The 16,773-nt window shown below is 54.0% G+C and overlaps 6 protein-coding genes across 6 annotated transcripts; 3 read left to right on the top strand and 3 right to left on the bottom strand.

The window, feature by feature from the left end:
* Window positions 1–446: 446 nt before the first annotated feature.
* On the bottom strand, window positions 447–2,119 carry CTAM01_06663 (phosphoglucomutase/phosphomannomutase domain-containing protein; the record flags this gene model as incomplete). Its single annotated transcript, XM_060522690.1, has 2 exons — window positions 447–1,307; window positions 1,358–2,119. 2 exons carry the CDS (start codon window positions 2,117–2,119, stop codon window positions 447–449), a joined length of 1,623 nt encoding a protein of 540 aa, XP_060382535.1.
* A 1,135-nt stretch (window positions 2,120–3,254) lies between these two features.
* CTAM01_06662 (crossover junction endonuclease MUS81) lies at window positions 3,255–5,021 on the top strand (the record flags this gene model as incomplete). Its single annotated transcript, XM_060522689.1, has 1 exon — window positions 3,255–5,021. The coding sequence occupies one exon, from the start codon at window positions 3,255–3,257 to the stop codon at window positions 5,019–5,021; it is 1,767 nt and encodes a 588-aa protein (XP_060382534.1).
* Window positions 5,022–5,572: 551 nt separating this feature from the next.
* Window positions 5,573–6,356, bottom strand: CTAM01_06661 (riboflavin synthase; the record flags this gene model as incomplete). Its single annotated transcript, XM_060522688.1, has 2 exons — window positions 5,573–6,240; window positions 6,326–6,356. 2 exons carry the CDS (start codon window positions 6,354–6,356, stop codon window positions 5,573–5,575), a joined length of 699 nt encoding a protein of 232 aa, XP_060382533.1.
* A 1,572-nt stretch (window positions 6,357–7,928) lies between these two features.
* On the top strand, window positions 7,929–9,722 carry CTAM01_06660 (carboxypeptidase S1; the record flags this gene model as incomplete). Its single annotated transcript, XM_060522687.1, has 1 exon — window positions 7,929–9,722. One exon carries the CDS (start codon window positions 7,929–7,931, stop codon window positions 9,720–9,722), a length of 1,794 nt encoding a protein of 597 aa, XP_060382532.1.
* A 1,711-nt stretch (window positions 9,723–11,433) lies between these two features.
* CTAM01_06659 (uncharacterized protein) lies at window positions 11,434–13,549 on the bottom strand (the record flags this gene model as incomplete). The annotated part of the gene is made up of 2 exons (XM_060522686.1): window positions 11,434–12,984; window positions 13,043–13,549. 2 exons carry the CDS (start codon window positions 13,547–13,549, stop codon window positions 11,434–11,436), a joined length of 2,058 nt encoding a protein of 685 aa, XP_060382531.1.
* Window positions 13,550–14,329: 780 nt separating this feature from the next.
* On the top strand, window positions 14,330–14,662 carry CTAM01_06658 (uncharacterized protein; the record flags this gene model as incomplete). Its single annotated transcript, XM_060522685.1, has 1 exon — window positions 14,330–14,662. The coding sequence occupies one exon, from the start codon at window positions 14,330–14,332 to the stop codon at window positions 14,660–14,662; it is 333 nt and encodes a 110-aa protein (XP_060382530.1).
* Window positions 14,663–16,773: the final 2,111 nt, after the last annotated feature.

Below are 16,773 nucleotides of genomic sequence, written 5' to 3'. Positions count from 1 at the left end.
AACGGGCGGGCCGCGAGAATCAACGTTGGGTCCTCAAATCGGGTACTCCGGGACAGGGAGACCCCGGGGGTAATGCATGAGGCCATAGCCAACCATCTAGCTTGTATGTCTTTTGCTTCCTACTTTCTTCTTTTTGTCTTTCTGTAGGTAAATATAAGCTGGTGAGTGACTCAATCCAGTTACAATCCAGTCACGTTTTTGAAGATAAAGATCTAACGGGTGATGTGCTGCGCTTCTTTTGAGTAGGGAAAGACTAGGGATATCAAATGTCTCGTTTTCTGTTCGTTTCATCACTTTGGGCAGCTTCCAACTTGTAACCAGTCCGCTCTAGCTTTTACGAAATCCGCCGTAATTTTGGTCCAAGCAATTTGGCAAATAGTCCAATCATCAACTGTCCTCTATCGTGAAAAGCGCATCGTTGCTCCTTTGACAGATAGGCGACTTGCCTACAGTCCGCCATACTGCTTCACAATACCCGCGACCTTGTTGGCGAGTTCATCAGCCTCGGAGCGAGTGGCTGCTTCAGCGTACACACGGCAGGCGTTCTCGGTACCGCTGGCGCGAGCGAAGGAACGAGCGCTGGTGTACTTTCTAACACACTGATCAATCTCGTCCTGAGCTCCCGCAGGATGGCTAAGGCGACGCTCGGCATCCGTGGTCTGGAAAGCATCTTTGTTACCAACCTCAACACGGACCAAGCGATTGGGAAGATCCGAGTAGGTTGAGGCCCAGTCCTTGAGAGTCCAGCCCTTGTGAGCGAGAATCACCTCCACCATCAACATATCTGACAGCGCATCACCAACGGTCTGGTTGATGAGGTTGCCAACGGCGGCAAGGGTCTCGAGGGCATCCTTCTGTGCGGGGGACTGGGGCTTCGTCTCGCTGAAGGCACGCATAGCATCTTGGCTGAAGATGACAGTGCCGTGACCGTTGGCCTCGAAGTAGGGACCGATGTCGAATTTGAGAGCAGCATGGTGCAAGTGCTTAACGCCAGTGGGCGTGCAAACGACGGGCAATCCGAGATGCTTCTCAATGTAGTTGGTGCTAGCACCGTTGGCATAAGCAGTCTGAACGACGCCGATGCGCAAGTCCTTCTCAAGGCCGGCAGATCGAACCAGATCGCCAATGAAGGAAGCAGCCAAGGTGGATATCCGGTCGCCGTCGAGCATGAAGAAGCCGGTGTCCGGGTCGGTGTAGTAGTAGATCAAGCGATCGGCGTCACCGTCAAAGGAGCAGTAGCGAGCGCCCGGGATGGGCTTGGGAGAAGCAGGGGCGCGCTGCTTGGTCTTGACGAAGTCTGCACCACACTGCACAAGTCAGCTAAGGCACAGAGTGGTACGGATGCAATGCAACTTACGTCGAGGTTGAGGACCTCGGGGCGAAGAACATCATCGTTCACAACCTTGACGTCGAAGCCAGTGACGTCCTTGGGGACGTGATTCAGGAACTCGGTCAACTTGGGACCACCAACGCCATTGGAGCAGTCAATGGTCAACTGGCCGTCAACCTTGCGACCCTTGAGAGCCTTGACAAAAGCATCGGCAAACTTCTCGTAGTATCCAGTCTCGCTGACCTTGCCATACGACTGCGGCGTGCCCTCGGTGTTGACGCATCGGGTGAGGTAGTGGAGCTGGGGAGTGGTGAGGATCTTGTAGTCGGTGTACTCAACGCCGGTGGCCTCGAAGGAATCGGCCAGAGCAGCGACAAGCTTGTGGCCCGAAGGGCGGGTGTCTCGACCGTAAACGACGCGGGCAGGATCGGATAGGTTGATGCGGAGCTGGGAAGCCAAGGCCTTGTAATTGTCGACAAGCTCCTGGTCCGAGGAGCTGTTGACAAGCTTAGTAGCATACGACTCCCACTCCTGCTCAAGCATGTCTCCCATGGGGTCAACAATCTTGACGCCATTATCGGCAGCGGGGTTGTGGCTAGCTGTGATCATGACACCGATAGCCTGGCCATTGAGCTTGCGACTACGCAGGCCGGAAAGCAGACCGACACGGAAAGTGACACCGTCAAGGAGATCAGCCTTCATCCGGAACCCCGCAGTGCCATACTTGAAGGTGTGGTTCGGCACGATGGGGTGCTTTTGCGAAGCGGCGATGATCTTTTCGTCCGACATGACGGGCTGTGGACTCAAGCGAATGGCTATGGGTGAACGAGACAATTTCAAAAGAGATTCAACGTGTTGGGAAAGCGATGGCCAGGGTGGATGAAGGAGAGAAATAAAGAGGCAACGTAGTAGGTAATGGAGCTGGGGATGTTTACGAGGAAACAGTGGAGAGAAATGGAGGGCGGTAGTTTGCCAGTTGCCTACCTTACAATAAGGTGCTTGCTGACCAGGAAACTGGATGCGGTGGCCGCCATTCCAGTGTGCTGTTGCCTCCACTCATCTGTTACCTGCGTCTCTGCCAGGCTCACCTCAGCTCCCCGCCATTTACCTCATGCGAGAACAACAGCGACATTAACAGGCAGGCCCCGCCGTAGCCATTACCCGTGATGCAATCATGCAAGTCAGACTGGGCGCTGGATGGATGCAGCACACCGCAACAGGAAGGGGTGGGGTCGCAGCCCGGATTGCCCCTCCTCAGCGTTAGGTTCATGAGGGGCACTACTTACTTTTGTGACGGACCACCTAAACTGCCGCTCGAGACATATTGGCGACTTCTATTCGTCGCCATAGATATTGCCTGGTTTACTCTCTGAAGATATCTAAAGCTTCGCAGGATGTTCCCGATAAAACACGATTTGATCTTTTTTTTTTTCTTCCTTTCTTTCTTTTTTTTATTTTTATTTTTTTATTTTTGAAATATTAATTGAAGCTGTGGTCTTAGTGAAGTACCTTAATCGGCGGTTGTCACTCACTAAGCTGCACAGGAGGTGATCGGCGCCCCTCAGCCCTCAGAACGCCGGATGGCCCTGGCGCAAGAATTGGATATCCTTTGTATAGGCACTGCCTGTCACGTGGATTCGTGATGACCACTATACGCCAAGTGCCACTGCTTGGCGTGTCTGCGCGTCGCGACTCCAAGTTTCCTTCCTCTCCCGCCCTCTTCTTCGCCTCTCTCTAGCCGGCAAGGCACGCTCGGCATCCTGGTAGACAACTGCATCTTGGGGCGATTTGTTTGTTTTGGAAATCAAATTTCTCAGCCTGGCTGCATACACACCGGCAGAGATGCTCTTTTTGTTGTCCAGTTCTTGGCAATGATCTTTGACGTACCGACGCCGCAAGGAAACTCCAACATCACAGCAGCATTATGGCTGGCGAACACGAGCAATACGCCAATCCCCTGCTCCTTGATTGGGTCAAGGAGTGGCTGGATACTGCGAGAGAACGGAACATGAAGAGCACCTCCACCTATCGAAATGCCTATGAGTCTCTCAAGGCATGCCCCATCACCTTTCAGCATCCACGTCAGCTCACCCAGCTCAAGGGCTTCGGAGACAAGCTCTCTTCACGTCTGACTGATAAGCTAAAGGAGCATTGCCAGTCAAACGGTCTGCCCATGCCTAAGAATCCACGGCTGTCCAAGGAAGACCGCACATCCCTCGGAGGCGCTGCTGATGATGACCAGCACCCTCCACCCAAGAAAGCACGCAAGGTAAAGCCTTACGTTCCGACATATCGCTCAGGCGCCTACGCTCTCTTGCTATCACTCTCCACACTGGATAAGGGTGTACAATCTGGGATAACCAAAGCCAGCCTCATAGAGTTGGCTCAGGAACACTGCGACGCATCCTTCTCTGCACCCAGTGACCCTGGCAAGTACTACACGGCATGGAACTCGATGAAGACGCTCATCGAAAAGGATCTTGTTTGCGAGAAAGGCCGCCCACAGAGGCGGTACTCTCTTACCGATGAGGGATGGGAAGTTGCTGAACGCATCAAAAAGACCGCAGAAGCGAGCGGCGCAGCCGGCCATGCTACCGCAGGCCCTAGTACGCATGCCGGACCTGCCAGTGGGGTTGATCTGACCTCCATACCGTTGGATAGAGAAGCTTCGCCATCTGTCGAGCCAGCGGAGCGGCCGAGAACGACATCAGAATACGAAGGCGTTGTCGCGAATGGACCAGTGGTCTCGGATGAGGCATCGTTACCAAACTTCGTCCCGATTCGGCTGGCACCCGGTTCATTTACCGTTCATCTCGCCCTTGACATCCGCGAAGTTCGAGCAGTCAAGGATCGCGACTACATGCAAGACGAGCTCACCAAAAAGGGCGTAAAACCTATAATGCGAGCTCTGGACGTCGGTGATGCACAATGGATCGCCAAATGCCACGATCCCAACGCCCTATCCCGCTTCGGCGCAGAGGGAGATGAGGTTGTGCTGGATTGGATTGTTGAGCGCAAGCGACTAGACGACCTTGTTAGCAGTATCAAGGATGGCCGTTTTCATGAGCAGAAATTCCGACTTCGCAAATCTGGAGTCAAACACGTTGTCTACATAGTCGAGGAAATTGCCTTGGACTCGGCGTATTTTTCTAAGATTGAGGAAATGGTTCGATCCGCCACTGCGTCTACACAAGTAGTTAATGGCTACTTTTTGAAGAAGACTCAGAAGATGGACGACACGATCCGGTACCTTGCGCGGATGACATTCATGCTCAAGAAGATGTACGAATGCAAGCCTCTTCTGGTCATTCCGACACCGGCCTTGACAGCACAGAACTACTTGCCGTTGCTAGAACATCTTCGGAAGAAAGAGCCTACGACGAATTACTACATTACATACGCGGCCTTTGCGTCGTTGGCGTCCAAGTCGGACATGATGACCTTACGAGATGTTTACCTTAAAATGCTCATGACGACTAGGGGCATTACGGGAGAGAAGGCTTTGGAGATTCAGAAGCGGTGGAAGACACCACATGATTTCATCAAGGCGTTTCAGGAGTGCGGCTCAGGCGAGCAAGGGCTAAAGAGGAAACGGGAGATGGTTATCAGCGGTCTGCCCAATCTTGTAGGGCGCAAGAAGATTGCCAAGGCCGTCAGTCAACGGCTAGCCGAGGTCTGGGGCGATGCTTGATGATTGTTAGAATCCCCCTATTGTGAATATACGGGAAACAATGCCTAGACTCGCCCACCTATCTGGGTTGACATTCACCACCCGCCCTCTATAATAACACAAAAGATATTATTCCTTCACCAAGGCCTATGGCGTGGCGGGGAATGTGCTCGTTTGAACTGCCGCGCACCCATAGGTCACGAGTTCGGGTCTCGTGAAAATCCTAGCATCACTATACCTGAGGCTGGTCAGAGTCTCCTGGGATTTCGTAGGCCCCCCGTGAGTGGGGCTGAGCTTTTGTAATTTTATACGAGTTCGTTTAATTTTTCTTCGTCATTGGTCCTGAATACAGTCACTCGATTGATTCCGATTGACTATTTGTTTTTCCCCTTGTATCGAAGCTGGTTGGGACGCGGGGATATCACGCACCGGTTCCCCAGTTGTATATGTCGCATGGCGGCTTGTACAAATGAACTCATTTTAAACCCACTGCTTGAATGAAGTAGCTGTATAAAAGAAGCTCGTTAGATAAGTAGGAATGACGTTTTCTTTTCGGCACATGTACTCTCTCCTCAAGACCTGCCACCAAGTCCCTGAGCTACGATCCGCTCAACCATTCTCTCCAACGGAGCACTGCCGGCACCGCCGAGGTACCCCGCGAGGCTCTTCTCAGCATACTTTGCCATCATGTCCACCTCAATGTTGACAGTGTCACCGGGCTTCTTGCTCGCGACAACGACCTTTTCCTGCGTGTAGCTGATCAGCATGACCTCCCACCAGCCCTCCTCGTCATTGACCTGCGTCACGGTCAGGCTCGTGCCGTCGAGCGCGACGTAGCCCTTGTAGATGATGTAGCGCAGGACGGCCTTGTCCCGCGGCGCGAAGCGGAAGGTGAGGGCGTTGCCGTCAGGGGTGACGGCCAGGATGGTGGCCGTGGTGTCGACGTGGCCCTGGACGAAGTGGCCGCCCATGCGGGTGTCGGCGCGGACGGCGCGCTCGAGGTTGGTGCGCGAGTCCTTGACCAGGGACCCGAGGTTGGTGATGCGCAGGGTCTCGGGGGCGACGCCGACCTTGAAGGAAGGGGGGCCGGAGGCTTCAAAGGACGTGACGGTGAGGCAGACGCCGTTGATGGCGATTGAGTCGCCGAGGTGGCAGTCTGAGAGGAGGGTGGAGGACTCTAGCAGAGTGATTGTGAGGGAGGTGCCTCCTATCTCGTCGTTGGGGTTGAGCTCGGAGACGACTGAGGGTGGGATGTTAGTTGAGGGCATTCCAAGTTTGATGTGTGATGAGGGGTGAGTCAAGGGTGAGAGATGAGGGGTCCGGACCTCCGATTTCTTCGACGATGCCGGTGAACATGGTTGCGTTTTCGGATGTATCCAGTCCAGTGATGATAGTCTGATACTCGATGAGTAGTGGGTTATCAGGTTACGTGAATGAGAAGTAGTGGTGATGAATTGGATGAGTGAGTTGAGCTAAGATGAGAAGTCATTGAAAGCTCTCGGAAGCTATGGACGTCTAATCTAGAGTGACCCCTCCAAGCACAATCCCCTCCCCCACTTTCTATAACGGGCGATGCCGCTATCCACTCAGAGACACTGACTTGATTACATATGCCAGCGTCCAATGCATTCCTCGTGATTCCGATGTTCTAATTCATCTATCGCGCGTTCCTTCGTCCGATCAGCGGAACATCCAAGTCTCTTTACTATCGGATCATTTCGTTAGCTCAAATCAATAATGTTCTTCTCCGGCAGTCGACGCTAAGTGATGTGTGTGTTTAGGAGGCACGTAGCACGTATTACTAAGCATGGAGGCCGTTAGTCGTGCTTGAAGAAAATATAGCCAGGTGGAACTCTTTACAATTCGATACGACCCACGCACTTCTTTCGATGTGGAGACGAGGTAGACATATAAGCATCATCACCTCAATGGGGAACATGAGACTTTGCGGGCGTTTCTTGTTGGCTCTTGCGGCTGATGTCGGAAGTCGGAAGTTCCGAGGGGGATCCCAGTCCTTCAGCTTTCGGGACGCATGAGCTTATCGCGCGTTCAGTCGAAGTGCTCGCCTGTTGTTCTCCTTGGCAAAAACTTACGAGCTGGCAGTTGAAAGAACTCAATGCGGTTATATAACTTGACCACCGGTCTTCGGCATTTCACTAGTAATCAACTTTTTGTTGTTGTTGAAAATGCTTAGCACGTCCCTTCACATAGGCTGAACTGATACATCAATGGCCTCATCCTTTACAAGGCCCAGCCACGGCGACTTGTACAATTATCATCACTCTCAAAAACAACATGAGATCCATGAAACCCGTGGCTAGCTTTCCCAAGGCTGACATTCGTACGCACTACACAGCCATCTTCATTCCTCTCCTCAATATACGGCAAATCAAGCAAGTCGGGTCATATACTACGTTGCCCGTGCTCAATTGTCAGCCACCAACATGATTTGAGACGGCCAGCACCTTCAATTTACCTAGCGTCTGGCTCCCTCTTAGCCGAGCCAACCGACTTGGAGATGGATGAGCCTTGTCTGATCTTGAACCCTGAGTGGTACGGACAACAAATCCGTGGCATCCACGGCGTTTTAACTCGACAGTCCGTGTCCCAAGTGACAAATAAGCTTTCCTACCTAGCATGTTTGGGAGACGACCCAGCATTACCCACGCTTATACGCCCTGAGACGATGCCATTTCGTGATCAGTGAGGAAACTAGACACTCCTTCAAACAGCTGGATGGAACGTTAAAGGCACTAAGGTATGGCTCTTTACCGATAGCGAGGGCACAACTCGTATGTATACGCAGGCTTCGTTCGTTTGGTTAATTTAGGTCGATCTGGATCGACACTATCCGCTCGTTCATACTGTTCCAACGGTAGCCACCAACGTAGATCTGTCCGCTAGACGCGGCAGCGAAACATCACGACTATGCGGGCTACTCTCATTTGCGCCGTTGCCTTCTTTTCATCTTTGACTTCTGCGCAGTTCGTTGCGCAGCCTACGGATCTCAAGACGGTCAAGGGGGCCGGAGGCGTTAATGTCCGATTTAAAGAGGTGCCGAACGGCATCTGCGAGACGAACCCCAACGTGAAGAGCTTCGCCGGCTACGTGGACGTCAGCCCAACGCAGCACATGTACTTTTACATGTTTGAAGCACGACAGAATGCCGCCGCAGCTCCCTTGACCGTCAGACTCGACGGCGGGCCGGGAGCGTCCTCCATGAACGGCCTCTTCACCGAGATCGGCCCTTGCTCCATCGACGCCAAGGGCAAAGTGGTCAACAACCCGAACTCGTGGTCGACGGTGAGCAACCTGCTCTTCGTCGACCAGCCCGCGACCGTCGGCTTCTCCTTCACCAACCTGGTCAACGGCACCGTCAACCCGAAGACGGCCGAGATCGTGCCCCAGCAGTGCACATCCGCGGACCCCATGTGCGGGACCTACTCCTCCATGGACGTCTCCCTGACGCCCAACTCGACGGCCGACGCTGCGAAAGTCTTTTACCAGGTGATGCAGGGGATCATGGGCGCCTTCCCGCAGTACGCGGCCAACGGCGTACACATCAACGGTCAGTCGTACGGCGGCCACTACGTGCCGGTCTTCGCCGACTTCATCACCCAGCAGAACAAGGCGAAAGCCCCCGGCACCGTCCAGGTGCCCCTCAAGTCCATCTCCATCGAGGACGGCTTCATGGACACCCGCGTGCAGTTCGGCGCCTATTTCAACTACTCCGTCTCCCCGGGTAACCCCTACGACGTGAAACCCTTCAACGACACCCAGCAGAAGCAGCTCTTCACCAACATGTTTGGCCAGGGCGGCTGCCAGGACCGTCAAAACGCCTGCAACGCCCAGCCGACCGACAAGCTCTGCGCCGAGGCCGACGCCTTTTGCGTCAAGAACGTGGAAGACTTTTGGGACGTCAACGCCGGCCGCGCCGAGAACGACATCCGCCTCCTCCTTCCGGAACCCTACCCCTCGGCCACGTTCGTGAGCTACCTCAACAGGGCCGACGTGCAAGCCGCCATTGGGGCGTCCAACAACTTCACCCAGGCGTCGGTGCAGACCGCCATCGCCTTCGGGTCCACGGGCGACGACAGCCGTACGGGGGCGCTGGTCACGCAGTCGCTCAAGAACCTCGTCCAGCAGGGCATCACCGTCTCCCTCTTCACCGGCGACGCCGACTACGACAGCAACATGATTGGTGCACAGATCGTCGCGGCGCAGCTGGGCACGGCGAACTGGGCGAGCGCCGGGTTCGTCAACATGTCTGCCAACACGGACGGGCAGGTACCCGGGGAGGTGAAGCAGGCCGACAATTTCTCCTTCACGCGGCTCTTCTTCGCGGGTCACCTTTCTGCCTTTAACCAGCCCGAGGCGGCGCTGAGGATCCAGGAGCGGACGATCAAGGGGGTGGACATCGCGTCGGGGACGACGCCGATGGTGTTTGGGAAGAACTTGATCACGCAGGGCCCGCCGGAGAGTACCTTCAGAGAAGGGTCCGCGACGGTGCAGACAAAGGTTGTTCCCAAGGGCGCCGTGTATGATCCGCATACGCATCTGCCCGTTTTGCCTGCACAGGCGGCGGCGGTGGATGGTGGTGCTGAGTTTAGTGTCAAGGCCGACCAAGATCCGGATATGGAGCCTCATCCGCTGGCTGGTATGACGGCGAAGAATATCAGAAAGATGTTGAGAGAAAATGGGCCGCCACAGCTAAGAATTTAGTTAACTTATCTGTATCGGGCTTGAGAATGCTTAGATATGATGGTCATCTCGCTGGTCAAGACCTCTAACAAATTGTACGCGTGTAACTCGAAGAAGTAAGCCTACACATATTTGCCTATCCGTCCTTAGGTCCCTTTTATGAAATCTTGGTACAACGGACCCGTCTCCAGAGATCAGTAGGAAAAAGTTTGACTCAGGAGCTGCCACAGCAGACCCAAAGAACCGTACACATACGAAATTCGTTGCAGACGAGGCAGCTCTGAGGTACAAGTATGAGATTTGGTAGGTAGAGCCAGCAATGGTAGAAAGCTCCGAGCTACCAAGGTCAATATCCCTAGGCTTTTGGACTCTTGCTCTAAGATGATGGTATCTATGATGCTTTCAGCCATTGTAAGTGAGCCTTTGCGGTCTTGGAATTATTCAATCCGTACATCTGGCTACGAAGGAAAATGCGTCTTGGCCAGTCAAGTTGCAGAACCACAGAGAATGTTTGTATTCTTTCAATATTCCAATTGTGCTATTTCTATCGAGGACCGATTCGCGCCCTATCTATCATGAATGAGAAAGACGGCAGACATAAAATAATCCTCAATGCTCGATACCGATCTGTCCGCAACGGCACCATTATGCCTACATTGACATACATGTTGGGCAAAAATGCTCAAATGAGATGTCGACGCGACTGCTCCATGATTTCATTCATCAACATCCCTCATCGACAAACGTCATTAAGCATGATACTTAGAACTACTTCGTCGTTCACACCTCTTCCCCACTACCTGTCACGTATTCCCAGAGGATCGTGAAGTCGAAAGGGAGATATATCCGTCCCACATCCTACCTATCTCAAACTTCACTCATCCCCAACGTCCTGCTAATTCCAAGACCCCATCCATTCCGACCTATCCCAAGCACTAGGCTTTAACCTTCATTTCATACGTTCTGTTCCGTTACAAAAGGTTCTCTATGAATTCTGACAAGGTTGTCAACCTACTAAGAAACTTTCAGGTCTCTGAAAACAAAAGAAAGGCCCGCCGAGGATGAACGCACTCGTATGCCTCAAGTACACCTCCATGGCAGAGAACTTGCACTCTCATCATGCAGGTGCTTGCATGCATAATGACAACGACTCGGAGCCCTGCCAGCCTTTCACGTGGTCCATACCTTGAGCACCATACGCTGGCACGACACACACCTGCCGTCTGCCATCTGCCGTCTGCCATCTGCCGTCTGCCATCTGCCGTCTGCCGTCTGCCGTCTGCCGGGATCGCCGAGGCCGTCGCGTAACCTTCGTAGCTGGCTTGGTGTTATATAGGTACCCACTCCAGCAGACAATCAAGCTTTTGGCGCAATTTACTTAGATTGTGAGTCTCGATGCTAAGCTTCCTTAACCCCCCAGGGACGAGATGCCGATGTCCATCTACCCAGGTCACCGGATATCCCCTATTCCACCGGTACGTGTCCAGCAAGGCTGTTTAGCAGATATCGAATCCGGCAGGTATCAAAACAAAAGTCACCAAGAAGAAGGACAACAAGTATGGTAGTCATAATACGTTAAGAATATATTCGGGCGTCTTATACGCCATGCTGAGTATGCTTCTACCCAAAGCCCCAGTTCCAATGCAAGTAGTCCGCCCATGGTTGTAAACTCCAAAGCCCATTTTTAATACTCCTCATTATGTGTATAATGCAAACACCACTTCATGCACGATTAACCTCTCTTCTCGTCGAGATCAGTGCGATCTTGCCTCGCTCCCAGCATTGGGCTGGGCTGGATCTCGTCACCCGCCTCCTTCTCCCGTGCCGACGAGGACTCGGACACATCGGCGTCGTGCATTACACCACCCTGAGACTTGCCCTTGTGCTGCTCCTTGAAGTAGCCGTGCATAGCCTCGGAGAAGAGCTCGGGGTCTTCCCAGACCTCGGGCTCCTTCTCGCCCTGCATCGCCTGTCTCTCTTCCCACTCCTTGCGCATGTCCTCGATCTGAGCCTTGTGATCCTTCTCGGCGTCGTAGTATTTGCCGACGCCGCGGAGGCGCTCCCAGACACTGAGATGGGTGGGGTGAACGGCGACACCGTGGTACTCGGCCTCCTTTCCGCTGCGGATGTACGTCCAGCGACGCTCCTGCTCCTTGAGATCGAGACCGGTGGTGTCGGGCAGGAAGAAGTAGGTGAGGACCATGCCGGCGAGACCGAACCAAGGAACAACGTAGAACTTGGTCTGAGTGTCGATGTAGTTGTACAAGACGGAGGCGAGGAGAGCTCCGGCCTTGCCGATACAGGCGGAAAAGCCATGGGCGGTGGCGCGGATAGGGGTAGGGAAAACCTCACCGGCGACGAGGAAGGTAACCGAGTTGGGTCCGAACTGGTTGAAGAAAGAGCTGAGGAAGTACATGGCCTGGAAGGCGTGAACGCCAGCCGGGCTGGTGTAGTATTCGAAGTTGAAGGCCGGAATGACGAACATGACGAAGCACATGAAGAAGCCAACCTGCTGCATCATCTTACGGCCGTAAAGCTTGTTGTCGATGAACAGGGAGGCGAGATAGTAACCGGCAAGGGAGACGACGACGTTGATCAGACTCCACGTCCACTTTGTCAGGAGGGAATCGGGGTTGCTGGAGATGACCGAGATGAACTGGCCCTGGAAAAGCTTGTTGCCGTAGAAGAAAACGTCATTGCAGAACCAAGTACCAGCAGTAGCCAAGAGGCGACCACCAAAATGCTGGAAGCAGTATTTCAGAGCGTTCACGTCGTAGCCGGTGACACCCTGCTTCTTCTTAGCCAGCGCAAGCTGTTGGTTTGCGCGCGGCATCTTCCAGGTACGGTAGTAGACGAGCCACAAAGTACCGATGGCGGGGAGAGCGAAAGAGAGGCGGAAAGTGTACTGAGCGGCGGACTGGGTGTACGGGCCGTTGCCGTATCCGCGGTTGAAGATGACGAGAAGGACAATGAGAACGACCTGGTTGATGAGCTGACCCCATCCCTGCATGAGGAAAGCCATGGTGACCTTACGGCCGCGGTGAAGACGATCTTCGCGAGTAGACAGACGGCCGGCGGTGACGGAGTTCTCCATGGACGACGTAGCAGTGATGGGGTATTCACCTCCAACACCGAAACCGTAGAAGAAGAGAGACCAGGCGTAGAAAATGACCCAGCCCTGGAGAGAGCTGGCCCAGCAGCCGGTCAAAAGTAGCAGACCGACAAACATGATGGCCGCATCCTGGATGAGACCCCAACGACGGCCAATCCAATCACCAATGACCTGAAATTCTGTTAGAATTGGTTTTTCTTTTTTCAAAGGCGCAGGTTCATGAACTTACACCAACAGCGGCCTGACCAATCATGATGCCAACAATCTCGAGATATGTGACAGAGGCGACCCAGTTCTGCGTGCAAACGGCGTGTCCCTTGCCCCAGCACTCAGGCCAGACGGCAGCGAAAAGAGGCTCCAAGTTACCAATGGAGAACAGAACGTAACCCTCGAGACCGAGACCGGCACCGGGAAGAACAGCGTTGCGGAAGTACCAGGTGAGAGGAGAGAGGGGGTCCTTCTTCATCATCTCGCCGGTGGCCCTGAGCTCCTTGGCGGCCTCATCGCGATCGACCTTGTTGACGAAGTTGACGCGCTTCCACCAGGGCAAATCGGCCCAGTAGACACCGTCGGTGGTGTATGAATCGTCGGGACGCGTGACGTGACCGAAGATCTCGCGCTCATGCGCCGTGGTGTGTTCCCGGGGGTAATCCTCATGCTCCTGGCCCGTCTCGGGACCGTGAGGCACGGGAATCACGCCAATGGGGGCGGAATGGCGTTGGTGATGAGTCGCCATTGTGAATAAAGACTGTGAGGTGTCCGAGACACTTCCTGGGGTTGCGAGAAGGAAGTGTTTAGTGACGAGGGAGACTAGCTCACGCGCCGCTGTGAAGAGGGCGGGTGGCTGTGGTATTTAGATGTGTCTCGTAGGGGGTTTGCGGGGAGACCAAAGCAAAACCTTGATGGGATGGGACGGTAACCCACGGACAAGGTTCACTGGTGCAAGAGGTTCCTTGCTTTACCTTGAGGAAAGCAGGCAAAGGATGGAGGGGGAGAGGAGGGTTGATGATGGCCACGGCGGGAAGAGAGAAAGGGAGCACAATGATGATGGGCCCGAGAGGGACGGGAGCAGATATAAGCAAAGTTGATCCCGGGATGGTGGAGGGCTTGGTCGGGGCAGATGTCTTGCCTCAGTGACAAGATGTCCTGGATGTGGAATCGGCCGAACCCCGAGGAGCCGTTCGAGTCTTTGGACTCTGGACCAGTCTCCGTCGAGAATTGGATCCCGTGGCTGCTTCACCGGCGGGTCAACGGTTCTCTGATGTGCCGAAAGGACCCCTTGAGTTGGGTAGGTCGACGACCATCAGGTATACGGATACTATAGGTGGTGTACAAAGTACATGTACCGCGTCGCCAGGGTAGTCTCGAATCTTTTCCTAGGTTGGGTAACGGACGGGCAAAGAGGAGCTAAGGGTCAGAGATTGAAAGATGGGGTGCTTTGCTGCTGCTGCGGCTTCTGGCCTCTTACTGCGGGACTGGGCTTCCTGATGGAACAAGATACAAAGCGATAACAGTAATGAAAAAGCCAATTGCCAAACTTGCTGTAAGCGCGTCCAACCGGGTGATTTGGGTGGACAGACCGAATAAACCCCAGCGGGCCAGGGGTACGATGTGCAGCACTGCAGACTCAAGAGACTTGAGAATCGAGGGGCGGAAGAGGAAGACGGGCTTGGAACTGTGGTGGGGTGTGGCCAATCTGCCCACTTACACCCCACTGGGGGTTGGGCTGGGATCCATGGACCAGAGCATGGGATGGGATGGGATGGCATGGGATGGCATGGCATGGAGAATGAAGAGGAATGTCCCGTGTCGGGAGGCATCTGCTATGACCTTGGTACACTGCGTATGAGTGAGTACCTGGGAAGATGTTGACTTTTCGTAGCATCGGCAGCGTCCATGGTCACATTCAAGAAGGTATGCAGTGAGTGAATGTAGGAGGACCCTTTGGGTTGCTCATGCTTCCTCTCAGAGTTCGCCGCGACCTCGGACGTACTCATGGCAGCTTCCCTCCACTTTCTTCTCATTGTACCGTGTACGGCTACGGTGTACGGATACCTCGCCTTGTGATCAAGGTGAATAAGTGTGGGAAGACCCATAACCCCCAGGACGTCAGGGCCAGAAGAGGAGTGTGATGAGGTAAGAGGCGACACGGGTGGCCATTGAAGAGGCGTGTCTGTGTATATTGTGTACGGGTAGGTATTTGTGCAAGGCAAGACAAGCCGAGTTTGAGCTTTGGGTTCAGAGCCAGAGTGTGTGGTTTGTTGTTATTATTTTCCCATCTTTATTTGGTTTTGGACTAGCGGGATTGAGTGAGCACCAGCTAAGAAAAAAAAAAAAGATTGATAAGAAAAACCAAGCTGGAAAGCCTGGAGGGAAGACCAGAAAAATGACACAGGGACCAGCTGCGGTCAAACCCGAAAACGGGCGGGGCACACTAGCTCTACGTCACCTGGTTGGACCTTGGAGGCAAAGCCGCACAGGCTGCGGAGTACGTACAGCACAGGAAGAGCCGAAGAGGAAAGAAAGCAGGTAAAATGCGAGCCAGCTGCGGTAGCAAGTAGCTGCTAGGCCCGTTGGGTCTTTCCAGGTTGTCGCTCCCGAAGATCCTGCCTCGCCTGCCTTACCTTGCCCTTGTCCACCGCTCCGAGATCCAGCCTGCCACCGCCGATGCTCTCTCTCACACGACACCTCACCCGATATGTACTTGCTCCGTACGGACTCCGGATACCTACCACGATACCTAACGAGAGGAAGGTACCTTTGTACACATCTTGGCAGCCATCAGCTTTGACAGTTCCCGTTGCCAATTCGGCCAAAATCGTACCATGTGCTGTGGATGATGTGCGAGGGCACGCGGGGGGGAGGAATCCAAAATACTCTGAACTGCAACTGTGGCCGTCACAGACAAAACGAAAGTCACACGTTGAAGGGCAGTCTTTTTTATTTTTATGTTACTTCCAAGCACTGGCCATCATTCGCCATTTCCGCCTCAACTCCAGAATGCTGTGAAGGCAGTGTAAGGCGGTCGTGTAATAGTAAGTGTGTGCAACAGAGCTCAAGCTTCAGCTTTCAAACTCCAAATCCCACGAGGCACAATCTGTCTCCATGGGCCAACACATGCAAGACAGGCAGTCCCCTTCCACCGAGTCTCTTTTAGAAACCTCCCATCTTTGCCATGCCTGGATCCCCCGCCTTGTGCTTCTCGACCTGACTGATCCCCTTTCCCCCCAATCTCTCCCAAACAATGATTCTCCGTAAGCTATCGTCGTCTCCCTCTCCCGGCCGAGGTCAACCGCATGCAGTCAGTCGCAGTCGTTGTCGTTGAGCAGAAGAGCTCAGGTGTTCCATGTCCTGCTGACTCGCCCCGCCAATTGCGGCTGCAGAAAGAGCAACACCCCCATGTCCCAACCTGCAGCAAGGCGAGCGGAGGGGAAAGGAGGAGAAAGAGCACGATGCTGCAGACTGCAGACTGTCACTCCAGTCCTCCGCCGCTGCTCTACTGGTCTGGTCTGGCCTGGCCGCTCCTCCCCTCCCCTTCCCCTTCCGCGTGCCTTCCTGTCAAGAAGGAAAAAAAGATACAAGTGACCAACAAGCGACCGAACAGAAGGTGACGGATGGATCGTCGGACCAATCTCTCGCCAGCATTCCTCCTCGTCCTCCCCATAAAATAACCCCGCTGCTACCCACACACGGCACCTTTTTTTTTTTTTTCTCGACGGAGGTGAGGTTCCACTCATGGCATGCCACCTTTTGCCCGCCTGCCGCCCATGGACGAGCTTAAAGGAAGTACAAGAACCGCCGAAACAAAAGTCATCCAGATCCAGCCAATCACCGTCCCTAAAACGAAAACGTGCCAGATCTATTGACTCCCAGCAAACCCGCACTTCCGGCATGGCCTAGTCTCCTCCCATGCACGTTGTGGCTGCATGAAGGGGCTTGCGTTGACGGCGTTGACGAACC

Source organism: Colletotrichum tamarilloi, assembly GCF_030869305.1.
Source record: "Colletotrichum tamarilloi strain Tom-12 chromosome Unknown Scaffold_19.1, whole genome shotgun sequence".
In the NCBI taxonomy this organism is placed as follows: domain Eukaryota; kingdom Fungi; phylum Ascomycota; class Sordariomycetes; order Glomerellales; family Glomerellaceae; genus Colletotrichum; species Colletotrichum tamarilloi.
The sequence above is the reverse complement of the archived record's forward strand: the minus strand, read 5'-3'. Positions and strand labels throughout refer to the sequence as shown.